Here is a 21453-nt window from a genome sequence, read left to right as displayed (position 1 = left end):
TAAGGAAAGATTTGAATGGGAATTCAGCTGTTCCTGGCTAGTTGACCTCTTGGGCTTATCCATGCAAAGATTGATCCCATTGTTTGGTTGCCATTTTATATTTGATATCTTGGGTAAAAAGGTTAAAGTGATGGTGTTTCGGATTATTGTTGGCTTTTTGCTGTAGAGCTGAGTAGCCCCAGACAGCCATTAAATAAATAAATTAACAAATCCCCACTTTCTGTTTGCAGGAAGCCAAGTTGACAGACCAGCTCCCGCTGATCATTGTTTGTGACCGCTTTGACTTTGTTCACGACTTGGTCCTGTATCTGTATAGGAACAATCTCCAGAAATACATTGAGATCTACGTGCAAAAGGTAAGATCATCTATTAAGGCACAACTTTGGTTTTTTTTAAAAAAAAATTTCATTTATTTATCAAATTTAGAAAGCACCCGTCTCCCTCAGACAGTGTGCAAATAAAATATTAAAACATAAAAACTGTATGTAAAATTTAAAAAGAGGCTAGGATTATTAAAATTCAACATTAAAAGGGTTAATTAAAAGGCAGGGGAATGGCTTTGGGGGCACTAACCAGCTCCATGGCTTCATGTTCATGTATGAACCCCAAGGAAGACAGGAGAGCCAGGTCTTCAGACATTTCCCAAAGGCCAGGAAAATGGGGGGGGGCACCTTACTTCTGGGGGGAGAATGTCCTATAGGGCAGGGGGAATGGCAGAAAAGGCTCTCTTCCTGGACCCCGCCAGTTGAAATTCTTTAACTGCCGGGGTCTGCAACATATCTTCCCTACCCGACCAGGTGGAAATGTAGGAAAAGAACATGCATTGCTGAGAGGTGGTGTTAAACAAGTCGTCAGCCTAGAATCTCAAAAATGAGTTTTGGCCCATTTTACGACCTTCCTTGCCACACTTGTTAAATGGAAGCAGAGGGTTGGACTAGAAGACCTCCAAGATCCCTTCCAGCTCTATTCTGATTGATTGATTAATTGATTGATTGAATCACTGCAGTTGTTAAGTTAGTAATGGCTGTTAAAGCGACTCTGGCTTCCTCGTTGACTTTGCTCATCGGAAGGTCGCAAATGGGGATTAAACGGCCCCGGAACACTGCAGCCATCAGAAATACATGCCCGTTGCCAAACGTCTGAATTTTGATCCCACGATTATGGGGATGCTGCATGAGTGTGAAAAGCGGGTCCTACATCACTTTTTTTCAATGCTGTGTAACTCCCGTGGTCACTAAACGAGTGCTTGAAAGTTTCCAATGGTGGTGAATGCTTGTAAGTTGAGGACTGCCTGTATATGCCATCTAATGACCTGACCTGAACTGAATTGAATTGAATTATGGCTGCAGGTGAACCCGAGCCGTCTGCCAGTAGTCATTGGCGGCTTGTTGGACGTGGACTGCTCTGAAGATGTCATCAAGAATTTGATGTTGGTGGTGAGAGGTCAATTCTCCACTGATGAACTTGTCGCCGAAGTGGAAAAAAGGAACAGGTAACTTCCTGTGAATTCCCATGTTTCAGTTCCAGTTCTATATTCAGCAACTGGCTGAAAATAGTCCATATTTATTTCATTCATGGGTGGCTGGCTGGGGAATTCTGGGGGTCGAAATCCACAAGTTGGGTATGTCAAGTTTAATGAAGAGAAGGACAAGGGGGGACATGATAGCAGGGTCCCAATATCTCAGGGGCTGCCCCAAAGAAGAGGCAGTCAAGCTATTCTCCAAAGCGTCTGAAGGCAGGACAAGAAGCAACGGATGGAAACTAATCAAGGAGAGAAGCAACCTAGAACTAAGGAGAAACTTCCTGACAGTGAGAACAATTGACCAGTGGAACAACCTGCCTCCAGAAGCGGTGAATGCTCCAACACTGGAAGTTTTTAAGAAGAGACTGGACAGCCATTTGTCCGAAATGGTATAGGGTTTCCTGCCTGAGCAGGGGGTTGGACTAGAAGACCTCTAAGCTTCCTTCCAACTCTTGTTGTTGTTGTTATCATTATCATTATTATGTCTTAAAGTTGCTAAGATTGGGGACCCCATCCTAGAAGGCAACAACTGCCAGCCCAATTTGGGAGCTGTCTAAAACCCAATGCCGTTTCCTCCTTAGGTTGAAACTCCTCCTGCCCTGGCTGGAAGCAAGAATTCACGAGGGTTGTGAAGAACCGGCTACTCACAACGCCCTGGCTAAAATTTACATCGATAGCAACAATAACCCAGAAAGGTTTTTACGAGAGAACCCCTATTACGACAGCCGCGTGGTGGGGAAGTACTGTGAGAAGAGAGATCCCCATCTGGCTTGCGTGGCTTACGAGCGAGGACAGTGTGACCAGGAGCTTATCAATGTGAGTTTCTTGGAAAAGAAGATGGTTAAAAAGGATGGGAAGGGGGTTCCTGGTTCTTTCTTCTGAGGCTGAGGAATCCGTTTGGTATAGATCAGCCTCGTCTTACGAGCACATTTGGAAGCTGAGCTACAAAGGTTCTCTTCAGTTGGTCTCGTATGCATTGATAATGGCATCAGTCATTGTACAGAGACTTAAGATAAGATAAGATAAGATAAGATAAGATAAGACAGTGATGGCAAACCTTTTAGAGACCGAGTGCCCAAACTGCAACCCAAAACCCACTTATGCATCGACAGGTGCTGGGTGGGTGTGGCCCATTGGCTGGGTATGGCTGCGGTGGTAACGGCAGACTGGGTGGGACTAAAAAGTTCAATCAATCAATTCCAACTTTGCAAGATCTTTTTTTTTCCCCCGCGAGAAGTTGAAATTGACTGATTGATTGAACTTTTTTTTTTTTTTGCACACGGCGGCGGAGGCCTAAAGCGAAAAGGTTTTATAAAACCCAGCTGAAGGCCTAGGACTGGGACGACGGCGCGCGTGCCCACAGAGAGGGCTCTGAGTGCTACCTCTGGCACCCGTGCCATAGGTTCGCCACCCCTGAGATAAGATAACCTTTATTGTCATTTTTTTTTTACTGTGGGCACAACGGCACACATCAAAAATGAAATTTAGTTGCCTGCTCTCAAAGTGAACACAAACATGACACACACCTAAACATACTATATACAACATATGTATAGACCAGGGGTAGGCAACCTTTTATGACTCGTGGACTTCAACTCCCAGAATTCCTGAGCCAGCCATGCTGAGGAGAAATGGAGAGATTTCTAAGCTGAGCCATGCTGGCTCAGGAATTCTGGGAGTTGAAGTCCACCAGTCATAAAAGAGCCAAGGTTGCCTACCCCTGGTATAGACCCACACCTCTACATATACATACTGTAAGGCAGTGGTGGTGAACCTGTGGCACGGGTGCCAGAGGTGGCACGCAGAGCCCTCTCTCTGGGCACGCATGCCGTCGCTCCAGTCCTAGGCCTTCAGCTGGGTTTTATAAAACCTTTTTGCTTTAGACCTCTGCCACCATGTGCAAAAAAAAAGGTTCAATCAATCAGTCAATTTCAACTTCTCGCGGGAAAAAAAAAGATCTTGCAAAGTTGGAATTGATTGATTGAACTTTTTAGTCCCACCCAGTCTGCTGTTACCACCGCAGCCACACCCACCCAATGGGCTACGCCCACCCGGCACCCGACGATGCATAAGTGGGTTTTGGGTTGCAGTTTGGGCACTCGGTCTCTAAAAGGTTTGCCATCACTGCTGTAAGGTATAAATATTAAACCCTGACCATCTTGAATATATAACGGAAGGAGGAAGCTTGAGAGTTCACAAACTGCAAAGACCATTTTTAACATTCTTTGTGGCCTTTTAAGCTTGATGGCTCATGAGAAGCGAAGTCATGGCTATCCTGGTTTGTACTTTTGTGGGAATCGAGTCTGACTTGTTCAGACCTCTGCAGGAAAAGCCTGTTCCAAGCTAGCTCAAGGGTCCAGCATATTTATTTATCCCCCCCCCTTTTTTTTTTTTCAGGCTTCAGAAACCACGTCATGAAACTTTGGGGTCTTTGGTTCTCTCCGATCTGGGTGGTTTTCTTGCAAATGTTTCACTACCAAACTAGGTGACATCATCAATGTTAGGTGCTGCTGGCGCTACCTAGCTTGGTAATGAAATACAGTAGCTGTAAGAAAACAGCCAAGCCCAGAGAGCATCAAGGACCCCAGAATTCAACCCTGAAGTATAAATACTCTCTTCCACTCGTCCTCACTGTGTCAACCCCTTTTGTCCTCCAGGTATGCAATGAGAATTCCCTCTTCAAGAGCCTCTCCCGTTACTTGGTGCGCCGTAAGGATCCGGAACTGTGGGCCAGCGTGCTGCTAGAAAGCAACCCTTACCGGCGGCCTCTCATTGACCAGGTGGGCTCTCTGAGGCCTCTGTGTGTTTGCTTGCGTGTTGTGGGATGAGTTTGAAAAAAGCCATGCTCAGTTGACTTGTTGCACCCAATTTGGTTGCTAGGTTGTGCAGACAGCGCTCTCCGAGACTCAGGATCCCGAAGAGGTCTCTGTTACCGTCAAGGCTTTCATGACCGCTGACCTCCCGAATGAACTTATTGAGCTGTTGGAGAAAATTGTCCTGGATAATTCTGTGTTCAGTGAGCACAGGTTAGTACTTTGTCTGCCCCTTTCTTTCCTTCCTTCCTTCCTTCCTTCCTTCCTTCCTTCCTTCCTTTTTTCTTTCTTTCTTTCTTTCTTTCTTTCTTTCTTTCTTTCTTTCTTTCTTTCTTTCTTTCTTTCTTTCTTTCTTTCTATTCTCTCTCTCTCTCTCTCTCTCTCTCTCTCTCTCTCTCTCTCTCTCTCTCTCTCTCTCTCTCTCTCTCTCTCTCTCCCCGTCTCCCAGTCTCCCCCCTCTCTTTCTCCCCCCCTCTCCCTCTCTTTTTCCCTCTCTCTCTTCCCCCTCTCCCCCTCTCACTCTCCTCTCCCTCCCCCTCTCTCCCCTCTCCCCCCTCTCGTCCCCTCTCCCCATCCATCTATCCATTTATCTATCTAGCTATCTAGCTATGTTTCTATCAATCATCTACCCGCCTACCTACCTATTTAACAAATTAATGGCTGCCCAGCTTACACAGAGGTAACTCCCGGCGGCTTCCAACATGAAAAATCATAATATAAAAACCCATAAGCCCCACCACTCATCCCCACGGTAGCAGCAATACAATCAAACCAATCATTTGATTGGCTCCATCTCCATTTGGGGTCCCCAGGCCCGGTGACAGAACCACATCGTTAGGGCCTTTCAGAAAAGCAATAAAGTGGGGGCCAATTGTACCAGGGGGAGAATGATGTTTCATAGAGGGGGGGCCACCACAGAGAAGGCCCTTTTTCCTGGGCCCGCAAGATGTCCATCCCTAATCAATTGGACCCATAACATACCCTGCCTTCCCTTCATGATGGGTCATTTGATCTTCTCCCCTTTCCCATAATATCTGGACAAATGACTCTTTTCATTGTTCAGAATCTTAAAAGTAGACAGCTAAGGCTTGTGGTGTCTAAGTTAGTGTTTCCAAATCTTGGCAACTTTAAGACGTATAGACTTCAATCCCAGAATTCCCCAACTAGCAATGCTAGCTGGGGAATTCTGGGAATTGAAGTCCATGTGAGTCTTAAATTTATCTGTTGAAGTCCGATAAGTCTCCAGCTTATGATGATGATCCATTTGCATTTTATTTTTTTAGGAATCTCCAGAATCTCCTCATTTTGACAGCAATCAAGGCTGACCGCACCCGGGTCATGGAATACATCAATCGCCTGGATAACTACGATGCCCCTGACATCGCCAACATTGCCATCAGCAACGAACTTTTCGAAGAAGCCTTTGCCATCTTTCGGAAATTTGACGTCAACACTTCTGCCATCCAGGTAACTTCGGCCCTTCCCAGCCGAATTTGATGTGCCAATGATGGCCGAAAGTTGCTTTTGTCTTTGATCTTGAGTTCCATCTCCTGGTGCGCCGCTAGATAAAACCCATCCGGTCTTTGCTAAAGTTAGCATTTATAATACACACTTTTTTGGGGGGGGGGTGGGGGTCCTTGGTGCTCTGTGGGCTTGGTAGTTTTCTTGCAGATATTTCATCACCAAACTAGGGAACTTCATCAGTGCACTACTCTGCTCAGTCTGTGAAGATTTTCAGTCATCCAGTCATCCATGGTTGTCCCAAAGGTGCTTTTTCAAAAGGCAACTGGACTTTGTTTTCTCCTTGGAGACGTTTCGCATCTCATCCAAGAAGCTTCTTCAGTCCTGACTGAATGTGGAGGATGGAAGCATCCACAAAGTACATATTTTGCACAGAGAGGACCGCTGGTTTGAAAGAGGGGTCAAAAAGGCTATTTATATTAAGATTGAACAGTCCTCTCAACAGAGGGGGAGGATACCACCTATCTCTTGTTTACAACAGTCCTTTCAGCAGTTCCAAGAAGGCTCCATACCTATTTGCAATGTTCAGGTGATCGTGAGGGCACAGATAAATCTCCAAGTGGCCTTAACGACTCTCTGAAAGAGTGCTAACAACCAGATGGCTGCAAAGAATATAAATCCTTCTATCCTCCACCATTCAGTCAGAACTGAAGAAGCTTCTTGGACTAGAAGCGAAACATCTTCAATGAAAAAAACAAAGTCCAATTGCCTTTTGAAAAAAAAAAATCTTTGGTACTTAGTAGAATACTGTACTCAGTTTGTTAGTTCCGAAGTCGTGTCCGACCCATCGCAACCCTATGGACAACGTTCCTCCGGGCCTTCCTGTCCTCTACCATCTTCTGAAGTCCATTTAAGCTCACGCCTCCTGCTTCAGTGACTCCATCCAGCCCCCTCATTCTCTGTCGTCCCCTTCTTCTGTTGCCCTCGATCTTTCCCAGCATTAGGCTCTTCCCCAGTGAGTCCTTCCTTCTCATTAGGTGGCCAAAGTACTTGAGTTTCAACTTCAGGATCTGGCCTTCTAAAGAGCAGTCGGGGTTGATCTCCTCTAGGACTGACCGGTTGGATTGCCTTGCAGTCCAGGGGACTCGCAGGAGTCTTCTCCAGCACCAGAGTTCAAAGGCCTCCATTCTTTGGCGCTCAGCCTTTCTTATGGTCCAGCTTTCACAGCCATACATTGCAACTGGGAAAACCATGGCCTTGACTATACGCACTTTTGATGGCAGGGTGATGTCTCTGCTTTTTAGTATGCTGTTTAGATTTGCCATAGCTTTCCTCCTCAGGAGCAAGCGTCTTTTAATTTCTTGGCTGCAGTCCCCATCTGCGGTGATCTTGGAGATGGGGCTGGAATTTGTTTGCACCCTTTCACCCACGTATGTTAAGCGGACTCAGTTCCGAATGTCTTTGTTTAAACTTCCATCTGTCTGGCTAATGATGTAGTTCAATGGGTCTCAACCTTTTCTTCAAAATGGACCCCTTTTAAATACCTGTTGTGACTACGGACCATAGCCACCGACCCCCCCGAAACTCAAGATTTAAATCATAACATTTTGTCAAGCCTTTCTCGGACCCCGTATGATAACAATGTGGCCCCCCCAGGGGTTTGCAGACCACGGGTCGAGAACCACCGATGTCGGGGTTTTTTTTTATTTCTTAAAAATCAAGTCTTCTCTTGCTCTTTGGATTTTCTGATCATTGCTACCTTGCACCACAAGAGGTTTTCCTAACTGTAACTGAGTCCACCTTTGCAAGGCTCTTGTGGAAAGTTATTGCTCTCTTTTCCTAGGTTTTGATCGAGCACATTGGGAACCTGGACCGAGCCTATGAGTTTGCCGAGCGTTGCAATGAGCCTGCCGTGTGGAGCCAGCTTGCCAAAGCTCAACTCCAGAAAGGGATGGTGAAGGAAGCCATCGACTCCTACATCAAAGCAGACGATCCATCGTCCTACATGGAGGTTGTCCAAGCTGCCAACACAAGCGGTAGGGAATTGGCACTGTTTTTCTTCCTCACCCCTGCTCCCCATTAAGTAGCCTTCGTGAGAACACAAAATACGCCTCCCGTGGCTCTAAGTCAGGGGTAGGCAACCTTGGCTCTTTTATGACTCGTGGACTTCAACTCCCAGAATTCCTGAGCCAGCCATGCTGAGGAGAAAGGGAGAGGTTTCCATGCTGAGCCATGGTGGTGCAGGAATTCTGGGAGTTGAAGTCCACATGTCATAAAAGAGCCAAGGTTGCCTACCCCTGGACTAGATGGAAACAAAGAAGTGTTTCCCGTGGAGAGTAAAAAACTTTTCCAATCTGTTGTTTACAAAAACTGGAATCTCAGTCAGCAGGCTGGAAAGGCTGAGCTAGAAATTGACTCTGTAGACTCGCTAGAGTCTCAATAGAAGAGAATATTGGTAGCTCAGGGTTGAACCTGTGGGGTACTTGGTGCTCTCTGAGCTTGGTGGGTTTATTTTCAGACCTTTCATTATCAAACAGACCAACAGTAAACCACAACTCAATTCAAGAACATTCCCACCAACACTTGACAGGTCAAGCCACTAATGTATAGAAACATAGAAAACTCATGGCACAAAAAGACCCAGTGGTCTATCAAGTCTGCCCTTTGAGGGGTTTTTTTCTTTTCTTTTCTTTTTAATTTATGTATTTAATAATAATAACAACAACAACAACAACAACAATAATAATAATAATGTAGTAGTAATAACAACAACAATAATAATAAAGTTGGAAGGGACCTTGGAGGTCATCTAGTCCAATCCCCTGCTCAGGCAGGAAACCCAGTAGAGTAGAGTAGAACAGAACAGAACAGAACAACAGAATAGAATGAAATAATATGAATAGAATAGAATAGAATAGAATAGAATGAAATAATATGAATAGAATAGAATAGAATAAAATATAGAGTAGAATAGAATAGAAGAGTTGGAAGGGACCTTGGAGGTCATCTAGTCCAACCCCCTGCTCAGGCAGGGAACCCTACACCATTTCAGACAAATGGCTGTCCAGTCTCTTCTTAAAAACTTCCAGTGTTGGAGCATTCACCACTTCTGGAGGCAGGTTGTTCCACTGGTTAATTGTTCTCCTCAGTTCTAGGCTGCTTCTCTCCTTGATCAGTTTCCATCTGTTGCTTCTTGTCCTGCCTTCAGGCGCTTTGGAGAATAGCTTGACTCCCTCTTCTTTGGGGCAGCCCCTGAGATACTGGAACATCATGTCCCCCCTCGTCCTTCTCTTCATTAGGGTCTTCATTTATTATTTTTGAAATATTTGTATGCTCTTGCTTTTGTTTTATTTTTGAAATTTTGTCGGATGATGGACATGTGCTTATCCCAAGCATGTTTCAGCTCAGTTACTGAGAACTGACCCTCTTATCTCTGCTGGAAGTTGATTCCAAGCTTCCACTCCTCTGTCTGTGAGGTCATCCTTTCTGACATGACTTTTGAACTTCCCTCCTGGCCAGTTGAGGTTATGCCCCCGCGTCCTTGATTTGAGCTTAATATTGAATATATACAGGTAGTCCTTGACTTACCCCCACAATTGAGCCCAACATTTCTGTTGCTAAGTGAGACATGGGTTAAGTGAATTTTGTCCCATTTCTTTTCTTGTCCATTTTATGACCTTTCTGCAGCGAATCGCTGCAGTCGTTAAGTTAGTAACACAGTTGTTAAGTGAATCTGGCTTTCCCATTGACTTTGCGTGTCAGAAAGTCACAAAAGGGGATCACAGGACCCCAGGCTACTGCAACCGTCATAAATATGAGCCAGTTGCCAAGTGTCTGAATGTTGATCACGTGACCACAGAGGATGCTGCAACTGTTGTAAGTGTGAAAAATGGTCATAACTGTTGTAAGTCGAGGACTATCTGTACTGCCTTCTAGAACAGTGATGGCGAACCTTTTAGAGACCGAGTGCCCAAACTGCAACCCAAAACCCACTTATTTATTGCCAGGTGCCAGGTGGGCGTGGCCCACTGGGTGGGCGTAGCTGTGGTGGTCATGGCAGATTGGGTGGGTGTGGCCAAGGTGGGCGTACTCATCTCAATGTTGCTCGTGGGGAGGGACGCCTGTGGGGGCTGGGGAGGGTTAGGGGAGATCCAGGGGTCTCTGGCGGGTGGGGCGATGGGCAGGAGGCTGGTTCTGCAGGGTGAGGCGAGGCAGGGCAGGGGTGCCATGTCACAGGGCAAGGTGAGGCAGGGGCCGGGGCGGCTGCTGCCTGACACCATCAACCCCTGCACACAGAGGCCAGCGAGCGCATGGGTACTGGGCTACATCCGGCCACGTGGGACCTCAGCGAATTAGCAGGCAGCTGGTTGAAGAGGGACGGTTGCCATCTCCGGGGCATGGCGCACATGCCCACAGAGAGGGCTCTGAGTGCCACCTCTGGCACGCATGCCATAGGTTCGCCACCACTGTTCAAAAACCTTTTTCATGCTCTTAATAAGGTTAATCCAAGAAGACTCCTACCAGTGCTGACAGGGCAAGCCACTAGTAAATAAATAAAGAGCGAACCCCGCTGCCTTCTTGCATTGATGATGTTACCTAGTAGGGTAATGAGATGTCTGCAAGAAAACAAGCTCAGAGAGAACCAAGGACCCATCGGATTCCTTGGGGTCCCACTGGCTCTTCTCTCTACCAGATATTTCCTTCTTTTTTTATTTTCTCTGGGTTGATTATAAAAAGGGCAAAAGCCGCCGAAACCAGAGAAAGCTTCTAACTCATGACGTTGGCTGTCCCTCTTCCTGTCTCCTTCCCCGAGCACATGCAATTCCAGTGTCATCTTCCCCTTTCAACACGGGTCTCTCTTCAGATCCCTTTCTCTGCACACCTACTATGCTCACCTCGCCTATGGGAAAAGAGCCCGTGTACTTGTGAACTACATTTATTCAGCAACAGATGTGTGAACAGACATGCCCAGTATAACGGGCGGATGACAAAGAAGTGGATTGTTTGGCTGACCTGATTTTTTTTTTCTACTCCCCCCCCCTCCTGCGTCCTCCCAGTTTTGGGAAGCTTGTGTTCCACTCTGCAAGAATGAGCAACTGTTTGGCTCTAATAAAATTCCGCACACAGCCCGATCTTAAAGTAGAAATTAATCGGCACACTGATGCCTCAGTCTTTTTCGATTTCGCCAGGGCTGCACATGCTGGGATGCCTCTCTCTCTCTCTCTTTCCTTCCCCCCCCCCACTTCCCATTCCTGATTTTAAAGGGACATTTGTCACCGGGTGAGCCTGCCCCGTGGAGGCTGGCATCGCCATGACCGTTACATCCTTCGCTCCTGCCTCCTTTTCAAAGGATAAGGACTGAACGGCCCCGCAAATGGTTCTTGCGATGTGACCTCTCTCTTTTTTTGTCCCCCACCTAGGCAACTGGGAAGAGCTGGTGAAGTACTTGCAGATGGCTCGCCGAAAGGCCAGGGAATCCTACGTGGAGACGGAGCTTATTTTTGCTCTGGCCAAAACGAACCGCCTGGCTGAACTGGAAGAATTCATCAACGGGCCCAACAACGCTCACATCCAGCAAGTGAGTGCTTCCATCCTGGGTTTTTAATCTGCAGGTCGAGGGTTTTTCCTAATCCTCGGATTAGACTTCTGCCTTCCGTCTCTGCAGTCGTTGGGAAGGTCGGTAGTTCTCTCCCCCCCCCACATTTCATTTATTTATTATTTATTAATTTTTTTATGTCATCCATCTTCCCTACAAGGCGACTCTGGGTAGCTTTTGTAAGAATTGCCACCCAAATGTAGCATATCCTTCCCCCCCCCACCCACTTATCTGCTGGTTGTTAATGTGATGGAGACTCTTAGGCAGGATTTTGGGAGCCCTCCCGGTGGGGTGAAGGAAGGCGAAGGAACCGGCATTGGGAAGAAGCTGGTTCGAATCATCACCCTGCCCCGATGCGCTTTGACAGCTCTTGAGCTAGTCATGGGTTCTTCTCCCACCTTCCAAGGTGGTTGTAAGAAAAAATAAAGTGAGGAGGGAGTCGGGCTGCAGTCGCTGCTCTGATCTCCTCGTGGGAAGCGCAGAACAAACAGGAGACAACTGAATCTTTAGACTTGATGTGTTGGCTGCAGCTGTAACACACAGGGATGATTTGGGACAATGAGATTAAGGTAGATTGAGATTTTGAGGAGGATCTGAAGTGGGGACCTAGATAACTGATGGTCTGAGCACAGATGAGGAGATGTAGTCCAGAGGAGTGAGATTTTGTAGGCATTGCTGGATGCTTGGAGTCAGGCCAAACTCTGAAAGAACAAATTGGAAGTAGGTAGATACAGGTAGTCCTCGACTTAACAACTATTGGTTTAGTGACCGATTGAAGTTACAATGGCACTGAAAAAAGGGACTTACGACCGTTTTTCACACAACCATTGGAGCATCCTGGTGGTCACGTGATCAGAAGCCAGAGATTTAGCAACTTGTATGTATTTATGACGGCTGCAGTGTCCCCGGGGGTCCTGTGATCCCCTTTTGCGACCTTCTGACATGCAAAGTCAATGGGGAAGCCAGATTCACTTAACAACTGTGTGACTAATGTAACGACTGCAGCGATTTGTTTAACAACCGTGGCAAGAAAGGTTGTAAAATGGGGCAAAACTCACTTAACAACTCTTTTGCTTAGCAACAGAAATGTTGGGCTCAATCGCTGTCGTTAAGTCAAGGCTACCTCTATAGCATTTTTCCCTTAGTGAATGTCTTGGCGAAAGTGGATGCCTTAAAGCAGCGTTTTTCAACCCTAGCACCTTTTAAGGCCTGTGGACCTCAATTCCCAGAATTCCCCAGCCAGCATGGCTGGCTGGGGAATTCTGGGAGTTGAAATCCACACACGTCTTGAAGTTGCTAAGGTTGAGAAACAGAGACTTGAACACTTAAAGCAGTGATCTTCTATGGTTGAAGGTGGAAGAGAACATCAAACCATTAGAATGTGCTATGTGGGCTGACTTATTAGAGATCTCCATAATTGGAGAAGATGTTTTATATATTTATATCCCACGTTTCATTCAGGAGTTTGAAGTGGCACACTTAATTTTTCCTGTGGTATCCATCTTGTAAACTAAATAGTGGTCCAACCTCATCCAGCCTCACTTTTGCAGCTGAAGATGGATTAGAACCACTTCTAGTCATTACCTTCAGGATGATATAACCGTTGTTTTTCAGTCTGTTCACATGCTTGGTGGTCAGCCCTGGCATAGCTAGGCAGGGGGGGACTCCAACCATTCCTTTTACCAATGAACAGCAGACCCACCCATGTCTTCTTGCTTCCGTAGGTTGGTGATCGTTGCTATGAGGAGAAGATGTACGACGCGGCCAAACTTCTCTACAACAACGTCTCCAATTTTGGCCGCTTGGCCTCCACCTTGGTTCATTTGGGTGAATACCAGGCAGCGGTTGACGGGGCCCGGAAGGCAAACAGCACAAGAACTTGGAAGGAGGTAAGTTCCAGGCTTCCAGCGGCTTCTCCGTAAATTTCAGGTTTCACCCTGCAAGATGTTGAGGGTCTCGACAGGGAAGCAAAATATCTGATCAGAAGTGATACCTCTGCATTCATCCATCCATCCATCCATCCATTCATTCATTCATTCATTCATTCATTCATTCATTCATTCATTCATTCTCCCGCCTTTATTATTTTTACAAATAAGTTGAGGCAGCAAACGTATCCAACTCGCCTTCCTCCTCCGATTTTCCCCACAACAACCCGGTAGGGTGGGTTGGGCGGGGAGAGTGTGATTGGCCCAAAGTCATCCAACCGGCTTTCTTCATGACCAAAGTGAGACTAGAACTCTCAGCAACAAAGACGACAAGGGCGCTGGGGCTAAATCGTATGATGAATGGTTGTGGGAACTAGGTATACCTGGTCCTAGCCTATCAAAGAGAAGGTTAAGGGGGGAGGGACATGGTAGCTGCCTTTTGGTACTTAAGGGGCTGCGTCAGAGAAGAGGGGATTGATCTATTCTCCAAAGCACCTGAGGGCAGAACAAGAAGTAATGGGTGAAGCTTGTTAAAGAAAGATCAAAACTAGAAATAAACATTTACTGATAGTGAGAACAATTAATCAATGGAATAGCTTGCCTCCCAGAGTTATGGGTGCTCCATCACTGGAGGCTTTCAAAAATAGATTGAACAACCATTTGACCAGGATGGTATAAGGCAGTGGTGGCGAACCTATGGCACGGGTGCCAGAGGCAGCACTCAGAGCCCTCTCTGTGGGCACACGCGCGCCATCGTCCCAGTCCTAGGCCTTCAGCTGGGTTTTATAAAACCTTTTCGCTTTAGGCCTCCATCGCCATGTGCAAAAAAAAAAAAAAAAGGTTCAATCAGTCAATTTCAACTTCTTCCGGGAAAAAAACAAGATCTTGCAAAGTTGAAATTGATTGATTGAACTTTTTAGTCCCGCCGAGTCTGCCGTTACCACCGCAGCCACGCCCACCCAATAGGCCACACCCACCCAATGGGCCACACCCACCCGGCACTCGACGATGCATAAGTGGGTTTTGGGTTGCAATTTGGATACTCAGTCTCTAAAAGGTTCGCTATCACTGGTATAAGGTCTCCTACTTGAGCAGGGGGCTGGGCTAGAAGGTCTTTGAGTCCCTTCCAGCCCCATGATTCTGTGTTCTCTCTCTCCCTCCCCCTCCTCCCATTTCAGCTGCAGCTCCTCAAATTTCCAGCTAGCATATGACAGAATTTGGGAGACGGTGTGCCTTGTTGTTTTTCCCCTTTTCCTAAACAAAACCTCAACCCTCTTGCCTTTTCAGGTTTGCTTTGCCTGCGTTGATGGGAAGGAATTCCGCTTGGCCCAGATGTGTGGTTTGCATATCGTTGTGCATGCCGATGAACTGGAGGAGCTCATTAATTACTACCAGGTAATGAGCCATGTGTTGGTTGCTGTTTTCCTCCTTTACAAGGAAAGTGGTAAAAATCCCTGTATCGGGGATAAAACTTTGGCAGCTAATTACCTCTGCATTTCATCTTGCCTTTAGATTAAGTGGGGAGGGGGGAGATGTTCCTTTCAAGTGGGTTAAATGGAGAAACAAAACCTCTTAGATTCAGCCACAGAGCCTGAAGCCTTGTCAAGGACACCAAAACAGGTGTGGATTTGAATCAGAGGTTCACATAACAAACTGAACTGATGGATATGAATTACATAAGATGTTGGGGGTTTGGCTAGGAAAACTTTTACAATGCCTTGGTAAGGCCACACTTGGAATACTGCATCCAGTTTTGGTCACTGTGATGTAAAAAAGATGTTGAGACTCTAGAAAGAGTACAGAGAAGAGCAATAAAGATGATTAGGGGACTGGAGGCTAAAACATAAGGAACGGCTGCTGGAATTGGGTATGTCTAGTTTAATGAAGAGAAGGACGAGGGGGGACACGATAGCAGTCTTCCAGTATCTCAGGGGCTGCCCCAAAGAAGAGGGAGTCAAGCTATTTTCCAAGGTGCCTGAAGGCAGGACAAGAAGCAACGGAAGGAAACTAATCAAGGAGAGAAGCAACCTAGAACTAAGGAGAAACTTCCTGACAGTTAGAACAATTAACCAATGGAACAACCTGCCTCCAGAAGCGGTGAATGCTCCAACACTGGAGGTTTTTAAGAAGAGACTGGACAGCCATTTATCTGAAATGAATAGGGTTTCCTGCCTGAGCAGGGGGTTGGACTAGATGACCTCCAAGGTCCCTTCCAACTTTACTATTACTATTATTATTATTAACTATTGTTTAAGTCTATGGATTGGTGTTGGAACCTCAGAATTAGTTTTTCTTTGACAAAACCATGCAGTGTATTCAATAAACAGTTAAGACTTTTGGAAATGGAATGATTGCTGGAATTTTATTTGGATTCTTGAGAGTGGGATATTGACACCTGGCTGTTGGAGGATCTTGACTGATATCTCCCTACCCTTTACTTTTTTTTTTCCGCCTAAAAGGACCGCGGCTACTTTGAGGAGTTGATAACCATGTTGGAAGCTGCTCTGGGGCTGGAACGGGCCCATATGGGGATGTTCACCGAACTGGCCATCCTCTATTCCAAATTCAAGCCACAGAAGATGAGGGAGCACTTGGAGCTGTTTTGGTCACGGGTCAACATTCCTAAGGTAACTTTTTTCCGATTGGCGCTTGGTTTGAGGAGGATAGAATTCAGAGCCACCTGCTCCCCTTTAGAGGGGCTGCATGAAGGAACCGGCTAAAGTGGATAAGTGGTGTGGACAGAAAACACAAAACGGTCTCGAGGAGCTGTGGTTAACAGTGCTGGGAAGAGAACCTGCTGGTGCAGACTTTGTGAGGGACCCTCACTTATTGCAGAGGATGACAAAAATTACTTAGGGATTTGACACGCCAAGGACAGCCCGAAGGAACCTGGCCGTTTCATTTTGACAACAATTGGAAGGCCAGGTATCCATGCTCAGGTACATTAAAAAGTGCTCTGGGGATTAAGAAGAAGGTTAAGAAGACAGCATTAACATTAAGAGGAGATTGGTGTAGGGCAGGGGTATCAAACTCAATTTCATTGAGGGCCGCATCAGCATTGTGGTTGCCCTTGAGGTGTGTGTGACCAGGGTGGGTGCGGCCTACTGGGTGGGCGTGGAAGGAGTGGGTGTGGCCTACTGGGTGGGCATGGCCAGCTCTACATCGTTCGCGCCAAGGGTGCCTGTGGGGGCCTGGGCAGGAGTGGGACAGATCTGAGGGTCTCTGGCAGAAGGGGGTGGGACCGGGGCAAGTGCCAAGGCATGGTCCATTTCTTCATTCCTCCCAAAGGGTGACACCTCCCCAGCATGCACCCAGGGGTTGGGGCCGACACGGCAGGGGCTGGTTCCTCGCTGTTTCCAGACGGCCTTGTGGAGCTAAGACTGAATGCGTTTCAGCATAGATGGCCACCACAAAATTGTACATTGGCTCCCGGCCGGCCTTGGCCAGGGCCAAGGCAGAGGGGGCCGTTCCCTCACTATTTCCAGGATGGCTTCGTGGGCCACATGAAACCACTTCGCGGGCCGCATCCAGCCCCCGGGCCTTGTGTTTCTTTTCATTGGTCATCATAGCATTGCTGGTAATCTCTTGATTGGCCCGCCTGGCTGCAAAATTAAAATCCACAGGATCCCCTTTGGATTGATTATGTTGAGACACCCCAGGAAAAGATCCTGGAAGATGTTTGACTGATTAACGTTGGAAGCTCGTGCTAGACTAGTTGGGCTAGAGAGGCCTTCTCGTGCTTCCATTTACAAAATGCTTTGTTCCTCATAGGTTTTGAGAGCTGCTGAGCAAGCCCACCTCTGGGGAGAATTGGTTTTCCTGTACGATAAATATGAAGAATACGATAATGCTATTATTACAATGATGAACCATCCTACAGATGCCTGGAAGGAAGGGCAGTTCAAGGACATCATCACTAAGGTAGGAGATCTTTCTCGACGTAATGTCTTTAGTATGTTTCCTTTCTGGTGTGCTGCAGCTGCCCAAAAGGCCAACACAGTGTTAGGCTGCATTAACAGAGGGATAGAATCAAGATCACGTGAAGTATTAATACCACTTTACAATGCCTTGGTAAGGCCACACTTGGAATATGGCATCCAGTTTTGGTCACCACTATGTAAAAAAGATGTTGAGACTCTAGAAAGAGTACAGAGAAGAGCAACAAAGATGATTAGGGGACTGGAGGCTAAAACATATAAGGAACGGTTGCTGGAATTGGGTATGTCTAGTCTAATGAAGAGAAGGACGAGGGGGGACATGATAACAGTGTTCCAATATCTCAGGGGCTGCCACAAAGAAGAGGGAGTCAAGCTATTCTCCAAAGCACCTGAAGGCAGGACAAGAAACAACGGATGGAAACTAATCAAGGAGAGAAGCAACCTAGAACTAAGGAGAAACTTCCTGACAGTTAGAACAATTAACCAGTGGAACAACCTGCCTCCAGAGGTGGTGAATGCTCCAACACTGGAAGTTTTTAAGAAGAGATTGGACAGCCATTTGTCTGAAATGGTATAGAGTTTCCTGCCTGAGCAGGGGGTTGGACCAGATGACCTCTAAGGTCCCTTCCAACTTTATTATTATTATTATTATTATTACTTGGTGGGAAATACGTTCAGACCCCCCACACTTTATATCCAGAGTCTTCTGAAGGGTGATCTTGCGAAGGCCTCCCTTGCTGGCTGGGGAATTCTGAGAATTGAAGTCCATAGGTCTTAAAGTTGCAGGACTAGGTGTAGAATAACCCAAAGGGGACACATTCTGATGAGAAATTCCCTCCAATACAAGTCCAAAAGCTCGGAAGAGTAACCGACCCAGATTGGATCCTGCAACATTCTCCTGGGACACGTAGATTCGCCTTCATTCATGAGGTCTCAGAGTTGCCACAGTTGAGAAACACCGTCCCAGATATCCCAATCCAGTCCAGTGGATATTAAAAGCAAGGAATCCAGCCAACCCCGAAGTCCTTAGAGCACGTGCAGAGAATTTTCTCTTTTATCTCCCATTGTTATCCGGGCAACCTGTAATGAGCTCAGCAAAATGGGGAAGGCCATTGAATACAAATCCAAACCATACACAGCAGGGGTCTTCAAACTGGGCCCTTTGATGACTCGTGGACTTCAACTCCCAGAATTCCTCAGCCAGGCACACCGTGCCTGGCTGAGGAATTCTGGGAGTTGAAGTCCACGAGTCATCAAAGGGCCCAGTTTGAAGACCCCTGATATACAGTCTGAACTCCGCTGTTTTAAAACCAGTTGCAGCCAGCGGTGCGAAAATGCAGCCCTTTGGGGACGCTAGTCCATTTCAAGGCTTAGGTGAAGAGTCAGTTCGGCTGGAGGGGGTTGTGTTACTCGCCTCGCCCTCAGCCGGAGGTTGCCCTTGTTTTTGCAAACGTTCACAAGTGACACTCACTTCCCTGTCCTCCTCGCAGGTGGCGAACGTGGAGCTTTATTACAAAGCAATTCAGTTTTACCTAGAATTTAAACCTCTGCTGCTCAACGACTTACTGATGGTGCTTTCGCCGCGACTGGATCATACCCGTGCAGTCAATTTCTTTAGTAAGGTAAGAAAGCCTTTCAAAAGCGGAATTCTTTCTTTCTTTCTTTCTTTCTTTCTTTCTTTCTTTCTTTCTTTCTTTCTTTCTTTCTTTCTTTCTTTCTCTTTCTTTCTTTCTTTCTTTCTTTCTTTCTTTCTTTCTTTCTTTCTTTCTTTCTTTCTGTCTGTCTGTCTTCCTTCCTTCCTTCCTTCCTTCCTTCCTTCCTTCCTTCCTCTCAGGAAGTTTTTATTTGTTTGTTTATTTATTTATTTATATCCCTCCTTTATTATTTTTATAAATACCTTAAGCTGGCAAACACACACACTATCCTCCTCCTCCTCCTCTCTATTTTCCCCACAACAGCAACCCGGTGAGGTGGGTTAGGCTGAGAGAGAGTGACTGGCCCAAAGTCACCCAGCTGGCTTTCATATCTAAGGCAGCACTAGAACTCACAGCTCCTGGTGACTGGCCCAAAGTCACCCAGTGGCTTTCATGTCTAAGGCAGCATTAGAACTCACAGCTCCTAGTGACTGGCCCAAAGTCACCCAGTGGCTTTCATGTCTAAGGCAGCACTAGAACTCACAGCTCCTAGTGACTGGCCCAAAGTCACCCAGTGGCTTTCATGTCTAAGGCAGCACTAGAACTCACAGCTCCTGGTGACTGGCCCAAAGTCACCCAGTGGCTTTCATGTCTAAGGCAGCATTAGAACTCACAGCTCCTAGTGACTGGCCCAAAGTCACCCAGTGGCTTTCATGTCTAAGGCAGCACTAGAACTCACAGTCCCCTGGTGATTGGCCCAAAGTCACCCAGCTAGCTTTCGGGCCTAAGATGAGACTAGAACTCACTGTCTCCTGGTGATTGGCCCAAAGTCACCCAGCTGGCTTTCATACCTAAGGCAGCACTAGAACTCACAGCTCCTGGTGATTGGCCCAAAGTCACCCAGCTGGCTTTTGTGCCTAAAGCAAGACTAGAACTCAGTCTCCTGGTGATTGGCCCAAAGTCACCCAACCAGCTTTTGTGCCTAAGTCGAGACTACAACTCACTGTCTCCTGGTGATTGGCCCAAGGCCACCCAGCCGGCTTTTGTGCCTAAGGTAGCACTAGAACTCATAGCTCCTGGTGACTGGCCCAAAGTCACTCAGTGGCTTTCAAGTCTAAGGCAGCACTAGAACTCACTGTCTCCTGGTGATTGGCCCAAAGTCACCCAGCTGGCTTTCATACCTAAGGCAGCACTAGAGCTCACAGTCCCCTGGTGATTGGCCCAAAGTCACCTAGTGGCTTTCATGTCTAAGGCAGCACTAGAACTCACAGCTCCTGGTGATTGGCCCAAAGTCACCCAGCTGGCTTTCGTGCCTAAAGCGAGACTAGAACTCACAGTCTCCTGGTGATTGGCCCAAGGCCATCCAGCCGGCTTTCGTGCCTAAGGCGGGACTAGAACTCACTGTCTCCTGGTGATTGCCCCAAGGTCACCCAGCCGTCTTTTGTACCTAAGGCAGGACTAGAACTCACCTTCCCCTGGATTTTAGCCTGATGCTTTAACCCTGAAGATGTGTTCTCTGAACAGGTGAAGCAACTTCCGCTGGTGAAGCCCTACCTGCGCTCCGTGCAGAACCACAATAACAAATCAGTGAACGAGTCCCTCAACAACCTCTTCATTATAGAAGAAGATTACCAGGTAGAGACGATTTCTGGGGCCCATCCTGGACTTCGGGTGGAAACCCCTGGCAGCTTGGGAAGGTGGGGTGCAGGTTGGCGACCTCCCCACATTCAGACTTTGTAGGGGTGCCATTTTCAAAGCTTCAGGTTTGTGTCTTGTCCAGGCTCTTCGGACATCGATAGACGCCTACGACAACTTCGACAACATCTCCCTCGCCCAGCGCCTGGAGAAACATGAACTGATTGAATTCAGGAGAATCGCCGCCTATCTCTTCAAAGGGAACAACCGCTGGAAGCAAAGCGTGGAACTCTGCAAAAAAGACCGACTGTACAAGGTACCGGACCTCAAGGACAACCGAATCTGCCAGCAGGAAGGGCGGTGGGGTGGATGAATTCAGGAAGAGCCCGGGAGGCCTGGTTAGAAGGCAGTATTGCAGGCAAACTCTGCCCGCAGCCTGGAGTTCAATCCTGACGGGGCTCAAGGTTGACTCAGCCTTCCGCTCTTCCGAGGTCAGTAAAATGAGGACCCAGATTGTGGGGGGGAAGATGCTGACAGTATAAACCGCCCAGAGAGAGCTGTAAAAGCACTATTGCAGTACAGATAGTCCTCGACTTACAACAGTTCATTTAGTGACTGTTCAAAGTTACCACGGCATTGCAAAAAAAGTGACTTGTGATTGTTTTTCACGCTTATGACCGTTGAGGTCACGTGTGATCAAAATTCAGATGCTTGGCAACCGATTCATATTTATGACGGTCGCAGTGTCCCGGGGGGGTCACGTGATCCCTTTTTGCGACCTTCTGACAAGCAAAGTCCATGAGGAAGCCAGATTCACTTAACAACCACTAACTTAACAACTGCAGTGATTCACTTAACAACCGGGGCAAGGAAGGTGGTAAAATGGGGCAAAGTTCACTTAACAGATGTCTCGCGTAGCAACAGAA

The 21453-nt window shown here is 47.1% G+C and overlaps 1 protein-coding gene across 1 annotated transcript; it reads left to right on the top strand.

The window, feature by feature from the left end:
- Window positions 1-230: 230 nt before the first annotated feature.
- Window positions 231-20843, top strand: LOC107300067 (clathrin heavy chain 1; the record flags this gene model as incomplete). The annotated part of the gene is made up of 15 exons (XM_015829411.1): window positions 231-356; window positions 1350-1492; window positions 2104-2338; window positions 4180-4302; window positions 4403-4548; window positions 5619-5802; window positions 7640-7832; window positions 11217-11374; window positions 13117-13281; window positions 14608-14715; window positions 15780-15947; window positions 17092-17241; window positions 18749-18880; window positions 20417-20527; window positions 20673-20843. Coding segments are annotated over 15 exons (2313 nt in total), but the record flags the coding sequence as incomplete, so codon positions are not given.
- Between the last annotated feature and the right edge of the window lie 610 nt (window positions 20844-21453).

This window comes from Protobothrops mucrosquamatus, unplaced genomic scaffold (genome assembly GCF_001527695.2).
Source record: "Protobothrops mucrosquamatus isolate PMUCROS unplaced genomic scaffold, P.Mucros_1.0 scaffold6058, whole genome shotgun sequence".
NCBI lineage: Eukaryota > Metazoa > Chordata > Lepidosauria > Squamata > Viperidae > Protobothrops > Protobothrops mucrosquamatus.
The sequence above is the reverse complement of the archived record's forward strand: the minus strand, read 5'-3'. Positions and strand labels throughout refer to the sequence as shown.